This window comes from Castanea sativa, chromosome 8, assembly GCF_040712315.1.
Source record: "Castanea sativa cultivar Marrone di Chiusa Pesio chromosome 8, ASM4071231v1".
NCBI lineage: Eukaryota > Viridiplantae > Streptophyta > Magnoliopsida > Fagales > Fagaceae > Castanea > Castanea sativa.
In genome coordinates, this window is record NC_134020.1 from 46942821 (window position 1) to 46962053 (window position 19233).

A 19233-nucleotide genomic window follows, 5' to 3' on the forward strand; every position below is an offset into this window, starting at 1 on the left:
TAGATCATAGATTGCGGTGAAGAGAGCAATAGGAAAGTGCAGTGGTAGGACTTCGAGATTTTTATTGACTTTGTAATCACGGCGGCGCCACCTTATGGGACCAAATTTTTTTATGCTAATAAAAAAAACTAAAAAGGAAAAACTATAAAAAAAAAATATATATATATATATATATTATAATAAAACTACTACAGATTGGGCAGTAGCTTGATTCCTTTGACTAATCACACTGTTTAATACAACACAATTTTCAACATTTTATTATTTTTTATTACAGTATTATTTTTCCTCACTAGACATATATTACTTAATTACTTCTCATTTTTAATTATTTTTTCTTATTTATTCTTAACCACACGCATTTTTTTGTCTCCTCAATTTTTACATTTCATATTTTTAAATTTTATCACATCTTCATCTACACTTTTACATCTACATTTCACCTTCTTCCTTGTTCGTAACTTCTGTGTTTTCTACCAGTACCAGTATGGTAGTGCATCTTCTTAAGTTTTGAGTCTCAAAATTTTGAATACAATTTTTTTTAGTTGTACAGGTACCTTTGTTCATTTCATTTTTTTTTTTTTTTTCCTTTTGAGGTTTTTTTTGGTTTACAGAATACAAATTTGTTTTGGTTTTAAGAACAATTTTTTTTTAAGCACAAACTTCATGCTAGCCGAATCTTGAATTTCGGCCGGTATTTACCGAAACACCTCAAAACACCCAAAATACATCGGAATGACTCGAAATTTTTTCCGAAGTGGAATAGGGTGGGTCACTGTTCCGGTTTGTTTACTAGCATGGTATTTTATGGCTGTTACGGCTGGAACGGAATGAAATTAATAACATTGAATCAAACCTAATTACCTAAAGGCTAAAAAGAAATAAGATTGTGTAATTTATGCTTCCTAAGGAACACCCTGAACAAAATTCCTATAACCGCCACTGTTTGTAATGCGATGAATATTATTTTTGTAGACTCACTCAACCAGGGACGGAGCCAGACTTTACACTTAGGGGGGGCAAAAAATACGTTAAAAAAAATTTCTTGACTTCTAACTAAATGAGACTATCTTATAAAAATTAATGTTTCCATTAGTTCATTTCGTTATTTATTTAATTAATTTTCAAATAAGAATGAGCAAGAGTAGTCTAAGTACAAATCTTTTTTCTTTCTCAAATAAACATTCTAAACAGAGTAGAGTGCGTGACTTTCCAGATCTTACAGTGTCTAGTAAATTTCTTTGAGTTGCCTCCTCATTCCTCAAGAAAAATGCAGAACGGGATACCAAAGATGTTTTTATTTATTTATTTTTATTTTATTTTTTTTAATTTTTATATCTCACAGTTCAAGGATTTATTACTTGTTTTTAGGGATATTGTTTGTTTGTCAATGGAGAGGCCATCACTTTTTTTTTTTTTTTGGCTGGGTTCTAAGGGTCAATTTGTAAATAGTTGGGAAGAGGGGGGCCAAAAGTAATTATCTTGAACCTAAATGTTAAAAAAAATTAAGAATGTATATATTATGAACTTTTTTTAAAAATCTAGGGGGGGCCACTGCCCCCCCTAGTCAATGAACAGCTCCGTCCTTGCACTCAACCTATTTTTGTAGAGTCATGTGATGATGCGATGAATTCTACAAATTTAACTGTATAAACTTTACAATTGACACGGTGCTAATCACAAAAATGAATTTAAATATTAATTTATTATGTTATTTAAAGAGAATTTATTATGTTCTTGCCCTTTTAAACTTTTTGTAATAAAATTATTACCAAATTAGTAGTAAATTTAAAAATTTTCATTTTTTTTTCAAACATATATATAGTATGATTAATGATGGGTTATCTTAGCTACCGGTGAGTCAACAAACACAGCCCTTTATCAACTTGTATTCCATGCCCTTAAAATTTGACTCTTTAAAAAAGTGTTAAGTGTGCATTTGGATACCGCTTATTTTGCTAAAAACAATAAAAAAAAATTCCGGTTATTGTCCACATAAACAATGCACTATTCATTTGCCTTGATGTCCTATGACCAGTGCATTAGGCGTTAGCCAAAAATAAAGAAAAAAAGAAGCCAGATGCAAACGCGCATGGCCAAAACGTAATCCAAACGTGCCTTAAATGTTATATGCTAGCCAGCTAGCACCCTCCTCTCAAACTCTTCTTGAATTTAGGAATACTGAGAATTTTTTCTTGTATAGAATTTCAAAAAATGTGTCATTCACAATACTTTTATAATATTTTTATAATAAATCTTAGATTGCAAGACAGTCAACCAGTTTTTTTTTTTTATTTTTGGTTTTAAGCTGTTAATTAATCTGCTTAATAAGATTGAGTTAAATGACTTAGGCTTATTAAGGAGATTCTAATTCTATTGACTTGGTCTTATCTATGTAGAACGGTAGATTGAGATTTTACCGTAAGAAGAGTGTGTTAATTCAAAAGAATAGAGAACAAGAAGGTTGTGACTTGGAAGGCCTTGTATTCCAATTCAGTAGCAGATCATTAAACATAAAATAAAAAAATAAAAATTCTGGGTTTTTTTTAAAAAATTTTAAGAATCGAATAAAAATTCTGGGTTAGGAGCAAATCCTTTCACACTTGGGGATGGAAAGTTTAGTTTGTCAAGGTCAAAGCAATCACAAGCAATTGAAATTACTTAGACCTTAACAAATTAAGTGCTCAATTTTTGGATGGTAAAGCTGACAGGAACTTGTTTTGAATGAGAACGTGTTGGAGTTTGGGGGTCATTTTATTTACTTATCAAGCCCAGTACCCAATATTTTTTGTAGATACTTGGGCGGACCTTCATAAATTGAGTGCCCAATCAGCTCAATTGTAGCCCAAATAGCTTGAAATTGGACATTTCTCATTCAAAACCCATACTGTGTAAATCTGGGCCATAATTGGGGAAATTCATTCCATGTAGAAAGAGAGAGAAAGAGAGGGAATGTGACCGAGAGCTTAAATGCTCAAATTAGGGTCGTGAGCCCAATCAATAAAAAATCATGACTGAACATAAACTCGTGTGTGTGTAAATATAGTGAACAGATAATTTAACACTTAAGATTTTCAAAATATAGAATCTGTAGATTATCAATTTATCCATGATTGCTGGCTTTTATGACTCCACTTTAAATCATATGTCATTCTTTTTGATAAATCATATGTCACTAGTGTACTTACAAGGACTTCAATTTTTATATATAATGAAGTGAACTAAAATGGAATGAGTAGATTGAAATGAACCAAATAGATCAAAATGCTACACTGATGTGGCTCAACTTGAATATAGCAATAATGAATACTATGCTTAAACTTTTACATATGTCATTCTTGTACTTACAAGGTCTTCAATTTTTATTTATAACGAAGTGAACCAAAATGAACTGGGGGACTAAAATGAACCAAATAGACCAAAATGCTACATTGACGTGGCTCAACATAAGCATACTAATAATAAATACTATGCTTAAGTTTTTACATATTACTAGCCGATATCCCGTGCGATGCGTGGTGCATTTTGATAAATTTTCTAAGAAGTTATTTATGACACGTTCATTAATACTATTATAATTAGTCACAGTTAATCTTTGAAGTTTTGTGGTAAAACTAAATTCATACTAAATACATTGGGGAAAAACTTCCTCTAATTCATGCAACTAATAAATGTCACCAGATCATAGTTCACATTATCACTTACAAATCTGTTAGTTCCTAGGTGTCTTTCTTGCTTGATTTATACTTTATATATAGATTCTATAGTGTTAATTCTACATTTCTTATGCCACTAAAGTCTATATCAACACCTACAATTTTAGAGTTAGTGAAAGTAGCTTTTCATTGATTTCAAAATTGATATGCGAGATAAGATTATGGCACATAAACATTTCAATTGAAGAAAGTTTGATTTTTAAAGATCATGATTATAATAGAGGGAAAATTGATAGAGGGATAACTTAATCAATTAGCTATAAAATTGCTAGAATTTTCATGATACAGCAATAGAAAAAATAATGTCATAGTAATGCAATAATATCACAATTTAACCTCCAAATTTTAATTGAACTAAAAGCAACCAAAACACCAAAAATACTACAAATCCTTACCAAGTATATGCATCATACGGAAAACCAAAAATCTCAATTGGCACATAATATGAAAAAATTAGCCTAAACACATTAGAGTGCTACATCAGGAAAAATGTTACATAAAATCTAAACAAAATATTTAAGACGAACATAGTATTTTGGAAATTAACATACATTTCAGAAAGGGAACCAAAGATGTTGTCAGAGAAATTATGGAAGTTTAATTTTTAAGTCCAACAGAAATGTGGATTTATATTGGAAAAATATGGAGACAAATAATCATATTTCTCAATTCGTTGAATTTAACTCTTGCGATTTTACATTGAAGTTAGCTTATGTAGAAAATTGAAAAGTTTTCTTAATTTGTATCTTTCCCATGACTTTTTAGATCCATTCCTATATATCCAAAGCATTTTAAGTTATAAATGTATACAAATTCTTTAGATTATATTAATACATTGAAATAAATGCATCCATCATTACTTAACACTTTGACATAAATGCTAAATTTGGATTAGATGGAAGCCTAAATGGAAAGAATGACATACAATGCGCCATTTGGCAGAATATCATACTCTCCCGCAAGAGGTCTCTACTTTTATATATACTAGGGATGTACCATGGGATATACAATCAAGATCTCATATTACAATGGTCGAATCAAATCAGAAGAGAAAGACATGAAAAAGTCTGTAAGGCAAAACTCTAATCTGGCAAAGTATGACCAAAAAAAAAAGAGTTAATCAAATCGTTCATGTCCCTCAAAATATGATGAGTTCACGATTTTGGTTGTTTTTGAGTTGTGTACAATTATGTAAACCAGTTTGTATGTAAATTTTCTCTCCTTTCCTACAAGGCTACCACTAACTTAGATCTCTATCTTCTCCCACTTTCCCTCTTTTCATTTTTTCCCAGATTAAAGACCCCAATTTACACTATATATGTGTGTGTGTGTGTGTGTGGAAAGGTTAAAAAATGTTTTAAGAACATTAGTTTAAGAAATATTTTTAGAAACTTTTTAGGGGAAAATAAAAAAAAGTAACTGATTTTTTTTTTATTATAGATTTTTATATTGTCCATCAAAAGTTGTATAAATTTTTTTTTCTAAAATGGTTTATTAACAAATGCCCTAAAAGTAACTGATTTTTTTTTTTATAGATTTTTATATTGTCCATAAAAGTTGTATAAATTTTTTTCTAAAATGGCTTATTAACAAATGCCCTAAAAGCAAACAATATAAGTAATAAAATAAGAGAAAAATATGGAAATAAAGTGATAAACTAATGGATAACATTTTCAAATGGAAAAACCACTATGGGATAATGTAAATGGAGTCAATACTATGTTGAGGGTTGTTTCGGTTTGATAAGTAAGACGAAATATTTTGATACCGGCTAATATCGAGGTGTACTGTTTCATGTTTACCGCTAATTTTATATATTTAAATAAATAAATAAATATATATATTTATTTGTATATTCATCAGTCAAAATTTATATTATTTATTAAAAACATTATATTTTTTTGAGAAGAAGTTCATATCTCATTTAATATGCTAATTTCTAACTAAAATTTCAATTCATTGATAATAGTAGACAATTGATGTTCATGCAAACCTAAGGCTTGTTTAGTGTATTTATAATGCCATAGTGGTATTCAAAATAATAATAATAACAATAAAGAAGAAGAAGATGAAGAATTCTGTTGAGCAGTGCTTTTGTTTTCTCGTTTTTAGCCTCCATCTCTACTACCACACTCACCATCATCAATATGATGCCACTGCCATAGCTAGAAACTATAATTACTATTTGTACTTAAAGTGAAGGGAATAAAAAAGTTGTATTTATAAATATCAGTCGGACAACATTAACTTCGTCTTGAGAGATTAGTTGAGTACATAAATTATTTTTAGGTAAAATGAGAGCAGTTGTGTTACAACCAAGGAATTATAACAAAGAAGACTTTGCAAGTTGTGCAGACTGAGAAGAGGAGAGCTGAGATTGAAAAGAAAGTAATTCATAATTCAAGATGCTTTGCAAAAACATGAAAGGGATGAAGTAGATGCAGTAGGTTTCAATGAAATAATACCCGAAATATATAGACAGTCTTTGTACAAAACAAAGCTATCACACTGACAATATTGTGAAGAAGAAATCTCAATGAGTGGTAGATTTCGATTGTGAACGGCTTATTCGAAATTTTGTTAAAATGGATTAAAGTATATTTGTAATTTAAAAAAAGTTAAAAAAAGAAGAAGTTGTCATACTAATAGTGTATAAAAATATTGGTAAGTAAAAAAGTAACACAAGTTGAGTTAGGTTTAACACCATAAACATGTGAAGGAAGATCTTCTAACCACACCATTAAATCATTAATATGTCTCACATGTTTTGTTAGATTGTAAGTTACGAATTTTCCAATCGATAATAAGTGAGAAAATAACATCGCTAAAGATATTTGTAAAGGACTTTGCAAAAGTGAGCAAATGTTTAGAAGGCTAAAGATTCATCCTCACTTCTCAAAGCTTTGATGAATTCGATAGATTTGTTGAGGCAATTGGCATCAATGTTTAATCGAAAATGCTAGAACTACAAACATTTTTTCTTATACAAATAGTTGATATTGTGAGTGATTATACGTAATGAGCTCAAATGAGAATAAAAAACAATTTGTCACATCAACTTTGTGTAAAAAAATTGTTAGAAATTTTGTGTTTATAGCTTTACTCATGCTTAATATATGTTAATCATTTAACTTATTTAGAAAAATGCTAGTGGTTGGCCATAGAAACCAATAAAAAATTTGGTCACAACAATAACTTATAAAAAACATTTGCGAGGTTCAACCCAAAATTTTTTTTTTTTTTTTACTTGCCTTTTTCTCTTCTATAAATAGATCACATTGTCACTTTAGAAATGCACCAATACTCACCCTTCTTCCTCAACTTCTTCTTTTCTCTCTTTCATTTTTTTTCTTCTCTCCTTCCTTGTTCCCTTCCCCAACTCTCACCTTTTCCTCTAGTGAGATCCTTTGCAAAAGCATTAGTCTCTGTGCTCCACGGCCTATCCTCCATGGCCAAGCCTCTCTCTCTAGTCCTTGCTTAAAACACTTGAGGAGGATATAGAAAATGATATCCTTGCCGTTGCGGTATTGGTGTTGCTGCTTTCGTTCAGACATTAAAGAGGTTTTTTTTTTTTCAACCCCTTAATTTTTTTTTTTTCAAATCCAGTTTTTGTTATTTCTTAACCTTTTTTGTTATTTTTTAGATTGGCCAGTTTTTGGCCAATCACAATCACTTCGGTTTTGAGTTCCCTCTCAACTTCCCTCACCATATTGTCTACCTTGTTGACAGCAACATATTTGTTATGACTTGATGCTAATACTCCTATATTGTGAAAAAAAAAATTACCTAGTGATTTTTTTTTATAGGATTTACCCAGCACTTGAATTCTTGAAAGTAAAATACCATACAAAAAGATAAAGATAAAAAAAAAAAGATAAAGATAAATCACTCCACAGTCAATCCACACTCTAAATACTAATTTTTATCTTACATATTTATAATCTACTTAATAATATAAAATTTACAAAAAAAAAAAGTGAAAAAAAATTACCTAGTACTTGATTTCTTGAAAGTAAAGTACCATACAAAGAAAAAAGATAAAGATAAATCACCCCACAATCCATTCTAAATACTAATTGCTATCTTAGATATTTCTAATGCACTTAATAAAATACGTCAAGTTTAATTTCATCATTGAATCATTTATGTTAATTTAATATCTTTTTAAAAAAAAAAAATTAGTTAATATTATTTTTGTTCTAAAATTTTATTTTTATAAACTGGTGATTTTTGTGCTTTGCTCAGAAATGAAACAACTGAATTTTATACTTGGTTGTTAAAGACTTGGCTTGAATCCATACTTGGATGTGCTCATTCTACAATTAATATAAATGATGACAAATTTATGGGTAAGGCAAGTTCAAAGATACTACCGAATACTACTCATTGTGTATGTGACATTTTTTTTAAGAGAAAGTTTCATAATATTTGATTCATATATAATAAATATTCACTTTTTCAAAGGGAATTTCACTATTGCATTCATGATCTAATCACTATTGAAGAGTTTCAATTAGAATAAGATGAGCTTATAGACAAGTATAAGTTGGGGGATAGTAACAAGTTGAAAATTCTTTACATGCAATGTGAAAAATGGATTCCAGCTTACTTGAGAATGACATTTTGTGGTTGGGATGTCAACAACCCCAAGCAGTGAAAGTATGAATAAGTAATGATTACGTTTGTTCAAGTACAACAGTAAGTGATGCATGAAAAGGTCTTAAATGTGCAATTATCTTTAGGAGAAATGATAGGATGTAAAGACAAAAGCTTTAAAACCAAATTTGAAAACATGTTACAAGATAGAAGCAAAGGGCCGGAAAAAGCTTATCTAATGAAGTAAATTTTGAAAATTTAAGAAGAGTAATTTTCTAGTAAAAAATACAAGGCATCTAAAGATTGCGAGAAAGGAATGAAGAAAATATATAAGGTGGTCCCTCTTAGGAAAAGAAGTCCAATTTATGAAGTGAAAATTGAACTTATAAAAAGAAAGCTATTTGTACATGTTATATGTTTGAATTTATTGGAATTTTTTTTGTGATGAAATCTCTTATAAACTTTGTCCCTCCATATTATATTTTAAAAACATGGATAGTCAATGCGAAAAATCATATTATATATGAGATATTTGGTGATGATATATAGGTAGGCCACAAATTTCTTTCAAAATGATAAGAAATAGTTTAGTGCTACAATTTTATGAAGTTGGAGAGGTGATGTCTCAATCAATAGCCAAAAAAGAATAGTATCATATTGCCAAAAGATAAAAGGCATAAAATGTTGCAACAAATTTGGAGTGGCATTCCAGTTGGTCAAACCAAAAGATAGATTACCCAGTTTGTCCCAACTATGTGAATAAACTCAATGATTATTAGTAAAAACTTAAGTAGCAGCCTTGAATTAAATTCATCATTCTAAGGATAAAGAGACTTTGTGCAATGACCTAGTTGTTTTGAGACTCTTAAAATGCACTTGTAAGCAAAAAAAAAAAAAAAAAAAAAACCAATTAACTCCATGAAACAAAAAAAGGGAAAACTCTTGGTATTTGGGCAACCATAAAAAAACATGTCTTCTCATCTTCTTAATTGGGGAGGAATAGAGCAGAAGGTAGAGATGGGTTAGGTTCCCTTGTTTCTTCTTAATACAGTTACTCTTACTTATATTAAAAAAAATAGAGCAGAAGGACCACATCTTTTGTAAGGTAATCCCATACAATTGATACAGAGTACTTAATTATTAGAACTTTCTGGGTTTCATTTCTTGAACAGTTAAATTATTCAACTGGGGCAATTCCATTTATGTTGTTTATAAGAGATATTGACAGTCATTACACAACATTCAAAATGCAACTTATCAGAATATTTAAAATTCATGCAAAACAAAGTACAGTTTTTGCTAATTGTATCTAGTTTAAAGTTGGGTTGTCAGGTGCTTCATTACCTTCTCTCATTCATGGATGCTCTAACTATATAGAATATCAGTATGTCAGTCAGAAGCACAATAGTATAACAGCAAAAGCTAGGTGTATTACAGTCAATGTGACCAGATGATGTGAATTCATATTTACCGATTAATTGATGAGTAGAAACACAACTATGTAATCCCTATATGACTAATGAAAAGACATATTAATTTATGTAAGAAGATTGTGAAGTGAAATTGTTTATCCAATTACATGTATTCAGTCTTTGGCATAAACAATTACTCAACAATAACGAGCAACAATTATTATAAAAAAAAAAAGCGAGCAACAACCCTATTTTTCCATCCAAAAAAGAACGGATAGGTTTCCTTAGTTTTTTGTTTTTCCTTTTTTATGTAAACGATGATGTTGAAGAATTTTGTATGGACATTTTAGGAGGAGACATTTTAGGAGAAGACAAGAAGGGCTTTGGTGGAATTTCAATAGATTGAAGCCTACCTTCCAACATCTCCACCACTTTAGTCATTGATGGTCGATCTGTGGGAGCACTTTGAATGCACCACAAACTCACTAATATCATCTTCCATTCCATTTCCTCTACCTCCTCTGCCATTTCAATGTCATTTCCAACATTCTCAACTAGATTTAGTTCTTGGTAAATCCAATCCGGAAAATATTTCTCACTAGTATGAGATGCTCCTACGTCGAGATTCTTTCTTTTTCCAAGCATTTCAAGAACTAACATTCCATAGCTATAGACATCAGCCTTGTATGAGACTCCTCCAAAGCCTCGACTAAAAACCTCTGGTGCAATGTACCCTATAGTTCCTCTAGTACCAAGCATGGATACAATGCTATCTTTCCTTTGGCATAGTCTTGCAAGTCCAAAATCAGATATTTTTGGACAAAGATCTTCATCCAAAAGAATATTCTGAGGTTTTATGTCAAAATGCAAAATCCTTATGCTACAACCACGGTGTAGGTACTCTAATCCTCGAGCAACGCCAACTGCAATTTGGAAGAGTGCTTCCCTTTCCAATTGACAATTTGTTCCTGAAGGTCCTTGGTTGTTTATGAACTTATCTAGAGATCCCTTAGGCATAAATTCATAGACTAAAGCTCTTTTACTTGTTCCATAACAATAACCCAAAAGAGTGACTATGTTAACATGAGAAGTTCTACTAATGCTAGCAACCTCGTTAATGAATTCTTCTCCACTACCTTTTAACTCTTTTATGACTTTCACTGCAACTAGACGGCCATCCAATAGCTTTCCTTTGTATACGCTGCCATATCCTCCTTGGCCTAGTTTTTCTTTGAATGAATTGGTCATTTTCTTTATCTCTGAATAACTATATCGCTTAGGTTGAAGTGAACCTTGATTCTTTATGAATGCCTTGGCATATTGATTCTCTGTCGTGTTCTTTTTCGTCATCACAACCATGCTTGATAATTGTTCTCTTCTAAGGTAGCAAATTATCACAGCAGAGAGGACTATGATCCCAACAACACCAGCCGAAGAACCTATATTGAAATATTGGAATTTAATCATGTAAATCATTCTAAATAAAAGAAATAGAAAGGTGTTTGCTTCCCATGAAATGGTTCACACTGATTATTATATGACATACCTATTAGAATCTTGAACTTTGGTGTTTGCATGAAGGATAATCCTGTAAAACCTGCATTATCTTAGTATGAGCAGTTGTTTGGAAGATAATGTTATATATCTTAAACCAATTGAGGGTTCAAGGCACTTGGAGGTTAATTACATTCCTATTTATTGATGGCTTAAGAAGAATTAAGCACATATATAAAGTTTCAAGTTTAGAAATTGTTGAGTCACGTTAATTGCATTCCTATTATTTTTTAAAGATGGTTGGAAAAGAATTTGAAACAAACTTGATAAACTCAACTACCATTGAAAGGTGAGGGAGGATTATATTTAAAAAGGTTCAATTATAAATTTTGTAATTTTGATATATTTTTAATTCAATCCTTTAATTTTTTTTTTCATTTCAGTTATTTAACTTCCTTTTGTTCCATTAAGTCCATCAAAACCACAACGTTTTGAAAAGTGAAAAAATACACAAACTTACAGCAAAATTAAATAAAATTTGATAGAATAACCCAAAACAAATTAAAGTTAAGGAATGCTTAAAGGTACAACCGTATAAGACCTAATGAACAAAAGGACGGTTTTTTGTGAAGAAAAAGAAAACCATATTTATACGTTTTTTTTAGAGAATTTCAAAACTTTCAGATCTCTTATTCAACCATCAAAGACTTTACCAATTGAGCTAACTGGAACCCACAATCATATTTATACGTAAAGTGCATGTAAATGTCAATTTTCTTTATATATAATAACGTAAATTGGACTAACATTCCTTAAGGTTTATTGAACTAATACTCGCCTAAAAGTTTCTATAAATAGACACATAAGTCCATGATTGACTTTTTAAGGAATATTCTATTTCCAAAACAAGAATCCTACCTAAACTACTGACATTGACAAATTGATATTCTTCTCCCTTAAGGAAGGAACAAGGTAATAGGTATAAATTTATCTGTTGTGTTAATAGGTGTCTACAAGAACCTCAAACGGAGATTATTATTTATACAAATACATAGGAGAAGTTTTATTTAAGCTTCAAAAGAGATGTCAAGAGTTTTGTAGTTTTGGTTTGTACTTTTTAGGGTGTCTACTGCCTATAACATCTAAGGTTCAAATCTCTCTATTCTGTTGACAGTAAAAAATCAATTACTCTAAGATTCAAATCCCTTTACTCCAACTATCAAATTATTTATTTAAAAGTTTACGTTTTAGAAGTATGGAAGCTACCAAAGTCATAAGTCAATGATGAACATATAATATAGGTGAAATTCATAAATAAATAAAAAACTATTAACGAATGGTTAACTTTCTGGTTAATAGTCTAATATAAAGACCAATTTGAGGCATTTTGTAATCTAAATAATAATAATAAAAATCAATATTAAATTTCCATCTCAAAATGGTGAAAAGAAGACCCAAACATGCAATCAAATAGCTAATTAATTAAAGGTCATAAAAAAACTAATTAATTAGTTATCAATTGAAGGCTTTAAGTGTTGTAACTCCAATTTACAATATGAATACTTAAAGCTAATAAACAATAGAGAAGGAGACCAAAATTAGAAAATGAAGTATAAAGAGAGGTTTGATACAAAATGTAAATGGTAATTCTACTTTTTTTCCTTGAATTGGTAAATTGTGAGGTGAGGTACCGTATTTCCCAAAATAATAACATTGATGCAAGAGTGATAAAACAGAGGTCAAGAAGCCCATCAGAGAGCTGCCTAAATTAGGGACAAAATAGTAGACTACCTTAAAACAATGCAAAATGAACAAAATAACTAAAGCTCCAAACTTTAAGAGTAAGAAAAAAATATACAAATAAGTTATTTCTCATCAATTAATGACAACTTGTTGAAGGAACTTAATTACCTGGCTTAGCTTCTTCAACACCTGTTTTAGATTGCGAGTGATCGCACGTTGATTGATTCAACTTGAGGTCATAGCCACAAACTCCATTGGATTTGATGCAGTTTCTACATGCTGGAGAAACCACCTTCAATTTCACATCAAATCCTTCTTTCAGAGATTGCTCCAATTTTGACCAATCCAATGTGTCTAAGGACTGACTGTACCGAACTGGAATAGTCACACTGGTTTTACAATTCTCATCAGGACCATGAGCTCCCCATTTCATGTGCACATCAAACAATGATCCAGTAGTTGTGGAGCAAGTGAGTTGCCTAGGGAGAGCTATCGAAGACAAAGCACAACCATAAGTTAGTGTAAGATTCTGAATATCATTACCAAAATCAAAGAGTGTGGGATCCAAGGTGGTGTTTGTGAACTGTGGTGAACAAAAACTAGTCCAGTAGTCCTCCCTCGTAATTGTGAGTATCTGGGCACTGGGATTCACATCTAACACACGGTAATTCACGTTCATAATCTCCATGGTAGTAACATTTTCCGTGCAATTGAGCTTTAGTCCTGGATAGCCACAACCAGTATAGTTTTCTCCCCAGAAAGGAAAGCTAATGGTGATGTTTCCACAAGAGAAAGTGTTTTTGCTACAGTTAGTGTATGAATCATCTTTGCAAAGAGATAGATGAATGTTATTGATGAAGATGAAGAATATGAAAAATGAATAAACAAGAGAATTTGGAGAAGATGAGAGAAGCCAGGAATTCATTTCTTGAGAAGGGTCATGGCCTCATGGGAGAGGAAAAAAAAATTAAAGACATAGCATGTGGTGAAGAAAGCTATAGGAATGTGCGGTGTTAAGACTTGCAGATGCTTTATTGACTTAGTAATGTGATGAATACTATTTTTGTAGACTTACTCAACCTATTTTTGTAGCGTCATGTGATCATGCAGTGAATAATGCAAATTTAATTTTATAAACTTTACAATTGACACGATGCTAATCACAAAAATTAATTTAAATATTAATTTATTACGTTATATAAAGAGAATTTATTATATTCTTGTCCTTTTAAACTTTTTTAGTAAAATTATTAAATTAGTAGTAAATTTAAAAATTTTCATTTTTTTTCAAACATATATATAGTTTGATTAATGATGGGTTATCTTAGCTACCGGTGAGTCAACAAACACAGCCCTTCGTCAACGTAACTTGTATTCCACGCCCCTAAAATTTGAGTCTTTCAAATAGTGTTAAATGTTATATGCTAGCCAGCTAGCACCCTCCTCTCAAATTCTTCTTGAATTTAGGAATATTGGGTATTTTTATTTTATCTCTAATTTTATTATTTTTCCTTGTATAGAATTTCAAAATATGTGACATTCGCAACACTTTTAAAATATTTTCGTTATAAATCTTAGATGGCAAGACAGAGACAGTCAACCATTTTTTTTTTTTTTTTGGTTTTAAGCTGTTAATTAATCTGCTTAATAAGAATGAGTTAAATGACTTAGGCTTATTAAGGAGATTCTAATTCTATTGACTTGGTCTAATCTACTTGAGAGGCCTTGTATTCCAATTCAGTAGCAGATCATTAAACATAAAAAGTTAAATAAAATAAAAATTCTGGGTTAGGAGTAAATCCTTTCACACTTGGGGATGGAAAGGTTAGTTTGTCAAGGTCAAAGCAATCACAAACAATTGAAATTACTTAGACCTTAACAAATTAAGTTCTCAATTTCTGGGTGGTAAAGCTGACAGGTCCTTTTTTTTGAATGAGAACGTGTTGGTGGAGTTTGAGGGTCGTTTTTTTTTTTTTTTTTTTTTGAGGGTCATTTATTTACTTATCAAGCCCAGTACCCGATATTTTTTGTAGAAACTTGGGCAGACCTTGAGAAATTGAGTGCCCAATTTGCTCAATTGTAGCCCAAATAGCTTGAAATTGGACATCTCTCATTCAAAATCCATACTGTGTAAATCTGGGCCATTATTGGGGAAATTCATTCCATGTAGAGAGAGAGAAAGAGAGAGAATATGACCAAGAGCTTAAATGTTCAAATTAGGGTCGTGAGCCCAATCAATAAAAAATCATGACTGAACATTAACTCGTCTGTGTGTAAATGTAGCAAACAGATAATTTCACACTTATGGCCTGTTTGGATGTTTAAAAAAGGAGGGAGAGTAGAGTAGAGGGAAGGAGAGTAATTTAAATCCCTTGTTTGGAATTTTTTAAGGAAGGAGGGGGAGAGATTTAGAGGGGTTTCAACTACCTCTAACCCCTCATTTTTAATTCCCCCAAATTGGAGAGATTTGGAGGGAGAGTAGAGTAGATAAATTATTGACCAAACGAATTCTCCAATTTACCCTTTTTAAATTAACAAAATTACAAACCAATTAAATATACTTTGTTTGTTTCCTGAGAAAATTAAAAATAAACAAACAAAATGTTGACTGAAATTTTTCTCTAGAAGTGAAGAATCTGCTCCGATCTTCAACATTGGTCGATGCTAATCCCACATCGATTAATGCGTTGCCAGCGGAGACCATCGTTCCCATTACCTCTGCCTACTTCTTCTTCTTCAACGCCGTCGTCCACGTCACTCGCGGCGATCGATCTCGAGTCGGTGGCTGTACACGAGATTGGGCATTTGCTTGGGCTCGGACATTCATTGGTGGCGGTGGCTTTGGATCAGTACGCGTTGGGAGCAATCATCGTCTAGTTTTTGCGCTCATCGTTGCGATTTATAGCTTCGTCGCTGCAAAGAAAAAGGCCGCTAGAGAGGCGCGAACTGAGGCGGTGAATTGCGACGGCGGTGGCCTGGATAATGTAGATCCGCTAACGCAGCCGACGCCGACGTTATCATCGTCGGTGCTGCGTCGCCGGCTCCGCTCTCTATCATATCTTTTTCTCTTCTTTCTTTCTCGGCAACCAAACAGTGCCGAGAAAGAAAACTTCAGCATTTCGTTTTCTTTCTTTTTTTCTTTTCTTTTTTTCTTTTTTTGAATTACAAAAAATCTGCTAAAGTTTATGGATTTAATTCAACTTTGGCTTGCTATGTGCGTTTTGTTCCAGAAATTAACATGTTAATTATTGAATTTCAGATACAGTAGGCTAATTTGGTTGATGATTTTTGGTAATATGTTAATAATTTTTTAAAAAATTATAATTTACAAAAATGATAAATTACTCATAGACCAATGTTGCAATTCATTTTCAAATATGGGTAAATTAGTCTATTTAATCATTTCCTCTCCTCTCTATCCCAATTTTAAAAACATCCAAACAAGGGGAAGGGTTAATTACTCCCTTCCCCTTTACTAATTTTGAAAACATCCAAATAAGTTGGAGGGTAATCATTTCACTCTACTCTCCTCCCCTCTACTTTGCTCCCTCCCTAAACTTCCAAATAGGCCATTAAGATTTTCAAAATATAGAATATATAGATTATCAATTTATCCATGATTGCTGGCTTTTATGACTCCTCTTTAAATCGTATGTCATTCTTTTTTATAAATCATATGTCATTCTTGTACTTACAAGGTTTTCAATTTTTATTTATAACAAAGTGAACCAAAATGGACTGAGTGGACTAAAATGAACCAAATAGACCAAAATGCTACACTGATGTGGCTCAACATGAGCATAGTAATAATAAATACTATGCTTAAACTTTTACATATTACTAGCCGATATCCCGTGCAATGTGCAGTGCATTTTGATAAATTTTCTAAGAAGTTATTTATGACACATTCATTAATACTATTATAATTAGTCACAGTTAATCTTTGAAGTTTTGTGGTAAAACTAAATTCATACTAAATACATTGGGGAAAAACTTCCTATACAAACTTGTTAGTTCCTAGGTGTCTTTCATGTATGATTTATGCTTTATATATAAATTCTATAGTGTTAAGTTCTACATTTCTTATGCCACTAAAGTCTATATCAACACCTACAATTTTAGTGTTAGTGAAAGTAGCTTTTCATTGATTTCGAAATTGATCTGAGAGATAAGATTAAGGCACATTAACATTTTAATTGAAGAAAAATTTGAATTTTAAAGATCGTAATTATAATAGAGGGAAAATTCATAGAAGGATATCTTAATCAATTAGCTATAAAAACTGCTAGAATTTTCATGATACAACAATAGAAAAAATAATGCCATAGTAATGCAATAATATAACAATTTAACCTCCAAATTTTAATTGAACTAAAAGCAACCAAAACACCAAAAATACCACAAATCCTTACCAAGTATATGCATCATATGGAAAACCAAAAATCTCAATTGGCACATAATATGAAAAATTAGCCTAAACACATTAGAGTGCTACATCAGTAAAAATGTATACATAAAATCTAAATAAAATATTTAAGATGAATATAATATTTTAGAAAATAACATACCTTTCAGAAAGGGAACCAAATATATTGTGAGAGAAATTATGGGAGTATAATTTTTAAGTCCAAAGGAATGAGGATTTCTATTGGAAAAATAAGGAGACAAATAATCATATTCCCCAATTCGTTGAATTTAACTCTTGCGATTTTGCATTGGAGTTAGCTTATGCAGAAAATTGAAAAGTTTTCTTAATTTGTACCTTTCCCATGACTTTTTAGATCCATTCTTATATATCCAAAGCATTTTAAGTTATAAATGTATACAAATTCTTTGAATTATATTAAAACATTGAAATAAATGCATCTGTCATTACTTAAAACTTCGACATAAATGCTAAATTTGGCTTAGGTGGAAGCCTAAATAGAAAGAATGTCATACAATGTGTCATTTGACAGAATATCATACTCTCTCACAAGAGGTCTTTGCTTCTATATATACTAGGGATGTACTATGGCATATACAATCAAGATCTCATATTACAATGGTCAAATCAAATCAGGAAGAGAAAGACATGAAAAAGTCTATAAGGCAAAACTCCAATCTGGCAAAGTATGAAAAAAAAAAAAGAAGTTAATCAAACCGTTCACGTCCCTTAAAATATGACCAACTCACGATTTCAATTGTTTTTGAGCTGTGTACAATTATGTAAAATAGTTTGTATGTAAATTTTCTCTCTTTTTCCTACAAGGCTACCACTAACTTAGATCTCTATCTTCTCCCACTTTCCCTCTTTTCATTTTTTTTCCCAAATTTACATTATATATATGGAAAGGTTAAAAGATGTTTTAAGAACATTGGTTTAAGAAATATTTTTAGAAACTTTTTACGGGAAAATAAAAAAAGTAACTGATTTTTCTTTATAGATTTTTATACTGTCCATAAAAGTTGTATAAAAAAATTTCCTAAAATGGTTGATTAACAAATGCCCTAAAAGCCAACAATATAAGTGAACAATATAGAAATAAAGTGATAAACTAATGGATAACATTTTCAAATGGAAAAACCACTATGGGATAATGTAAATGGGGTGAGGGATATTTCGGTTTGATTAGTAAGATGAAATATTTTGATATTGATTGATATCGAGGTGTACTGTTTCATGTTTACCGCTAATTTTATATATATATATATATATATATATATATAAATTTATTTATTTGTATATTCATTAGTCAAAATTTATATCATTTATTAAAAAAAAAAAAAAATTTTTAGAAGAAGTTCATATTGCATTTTTTTTTTTGAGAAACTCATATCGCATTTAATATGCTAATTTCTAACTAAAATGTCAATTTATTGACAATAGTAGAAAATTGATGTTCATGTACTTAAATGATACTCCAATAATAATAATAAAAAAAAAAAAAAAAAAAAGGCAAACCTGAGGCTTGTTTTGTGTATTTATAATGTCATAGTGGTATCTAAATAATAATAATAACAATAAAGAAGAAGAAGAAGAAGAAGAAGAATAGTTCTGTTGAGCAATGCTTTTGTTTTCTCATTTTTAGCCTCCATCTCTACAGCCACACTCACCATCATCAATATGATGTCACAGCCATAGTGGTATTCTATAACATGGCAGTGGCAATAGCTAGAAACTATAATTACTATTTATACTTAAAGTGAAGGGAACAAAAATGAAAAAGTTGTATTCATAAATATCAGTCGGACAACATTAACTTCGACTTGAGAGATTAGTTGAGTACATA

General features: G+C 30.8%; 1 protein-coding gene across 2 annotated transcripts; it reads right to left on the bottom strand.

The window, feature by feature from the left end:
- Positions 1-9764: 9764 nt before the first annotated feature.
- LOC142606727 (LEAF RUST 10 DISEASE-RESISTANCE LOCUS RECEPTOR-LIKE PROTEIN KINASE-like 2.4) lies at positions 9765-14020 on the bottom strand. 2 transcript variants are annotated; one of them, XM_075778064.1, is made up of 3 exons: positions 13130-14020; positions 11271-11312; positions 9765-11163 (listed from the first exon to the last, which is right to left on the bottom strand). In XM_075778064.1, the coding sequence occupies exons 1-3, from the start codon at positions 13884-13886 to the stop codon at positions 10031-10033; spliced, it is 1932 nt and encodes a 643-aa protein (XP_075634179.1). In that variant the 5' UTR covers positions 13887-14020; the 3' UTR covers positions 9765-10030. The 2 variants fall into 2 exon arrangements, with proteins under 2 accessions (XP_075634179.1, XP_075634178.1); XM_075778063.1 differs by having other exon boundaries at positions 11271-11321; positions 13130-13975.
- Positions 14021-19233: the final 5213 nt, after the last annotated feature.

What these genes read in the sequence shown, in the direction of transcription:
- LOC142606727 (XM_075778063.1), bottom strand. Translation starts at nt 13,886, where the DNA reads ATGAATTCCTGGCTTCTCTCATCTTCTCCAAATTCTCTTGTTTATTCA. An exon ending in TGTTGAAGAAGCTAAGCCAG is followed by an intron (nt 11,322 to 13,129) that starts GTAATTAAGTTC and finishes AAGATAATGCAG; the next exon opens with GTTTTACAGGATTATCCTTC. An exon ending in AAAGTTCAAGATTCTAATAG is followed by an intron (nt 11,164 to 11,270) that starts GTATGTCATATA and finishes ATTTCAATATAG; the next exon opens with GTTCTTCGGCTGGTGTTGTT.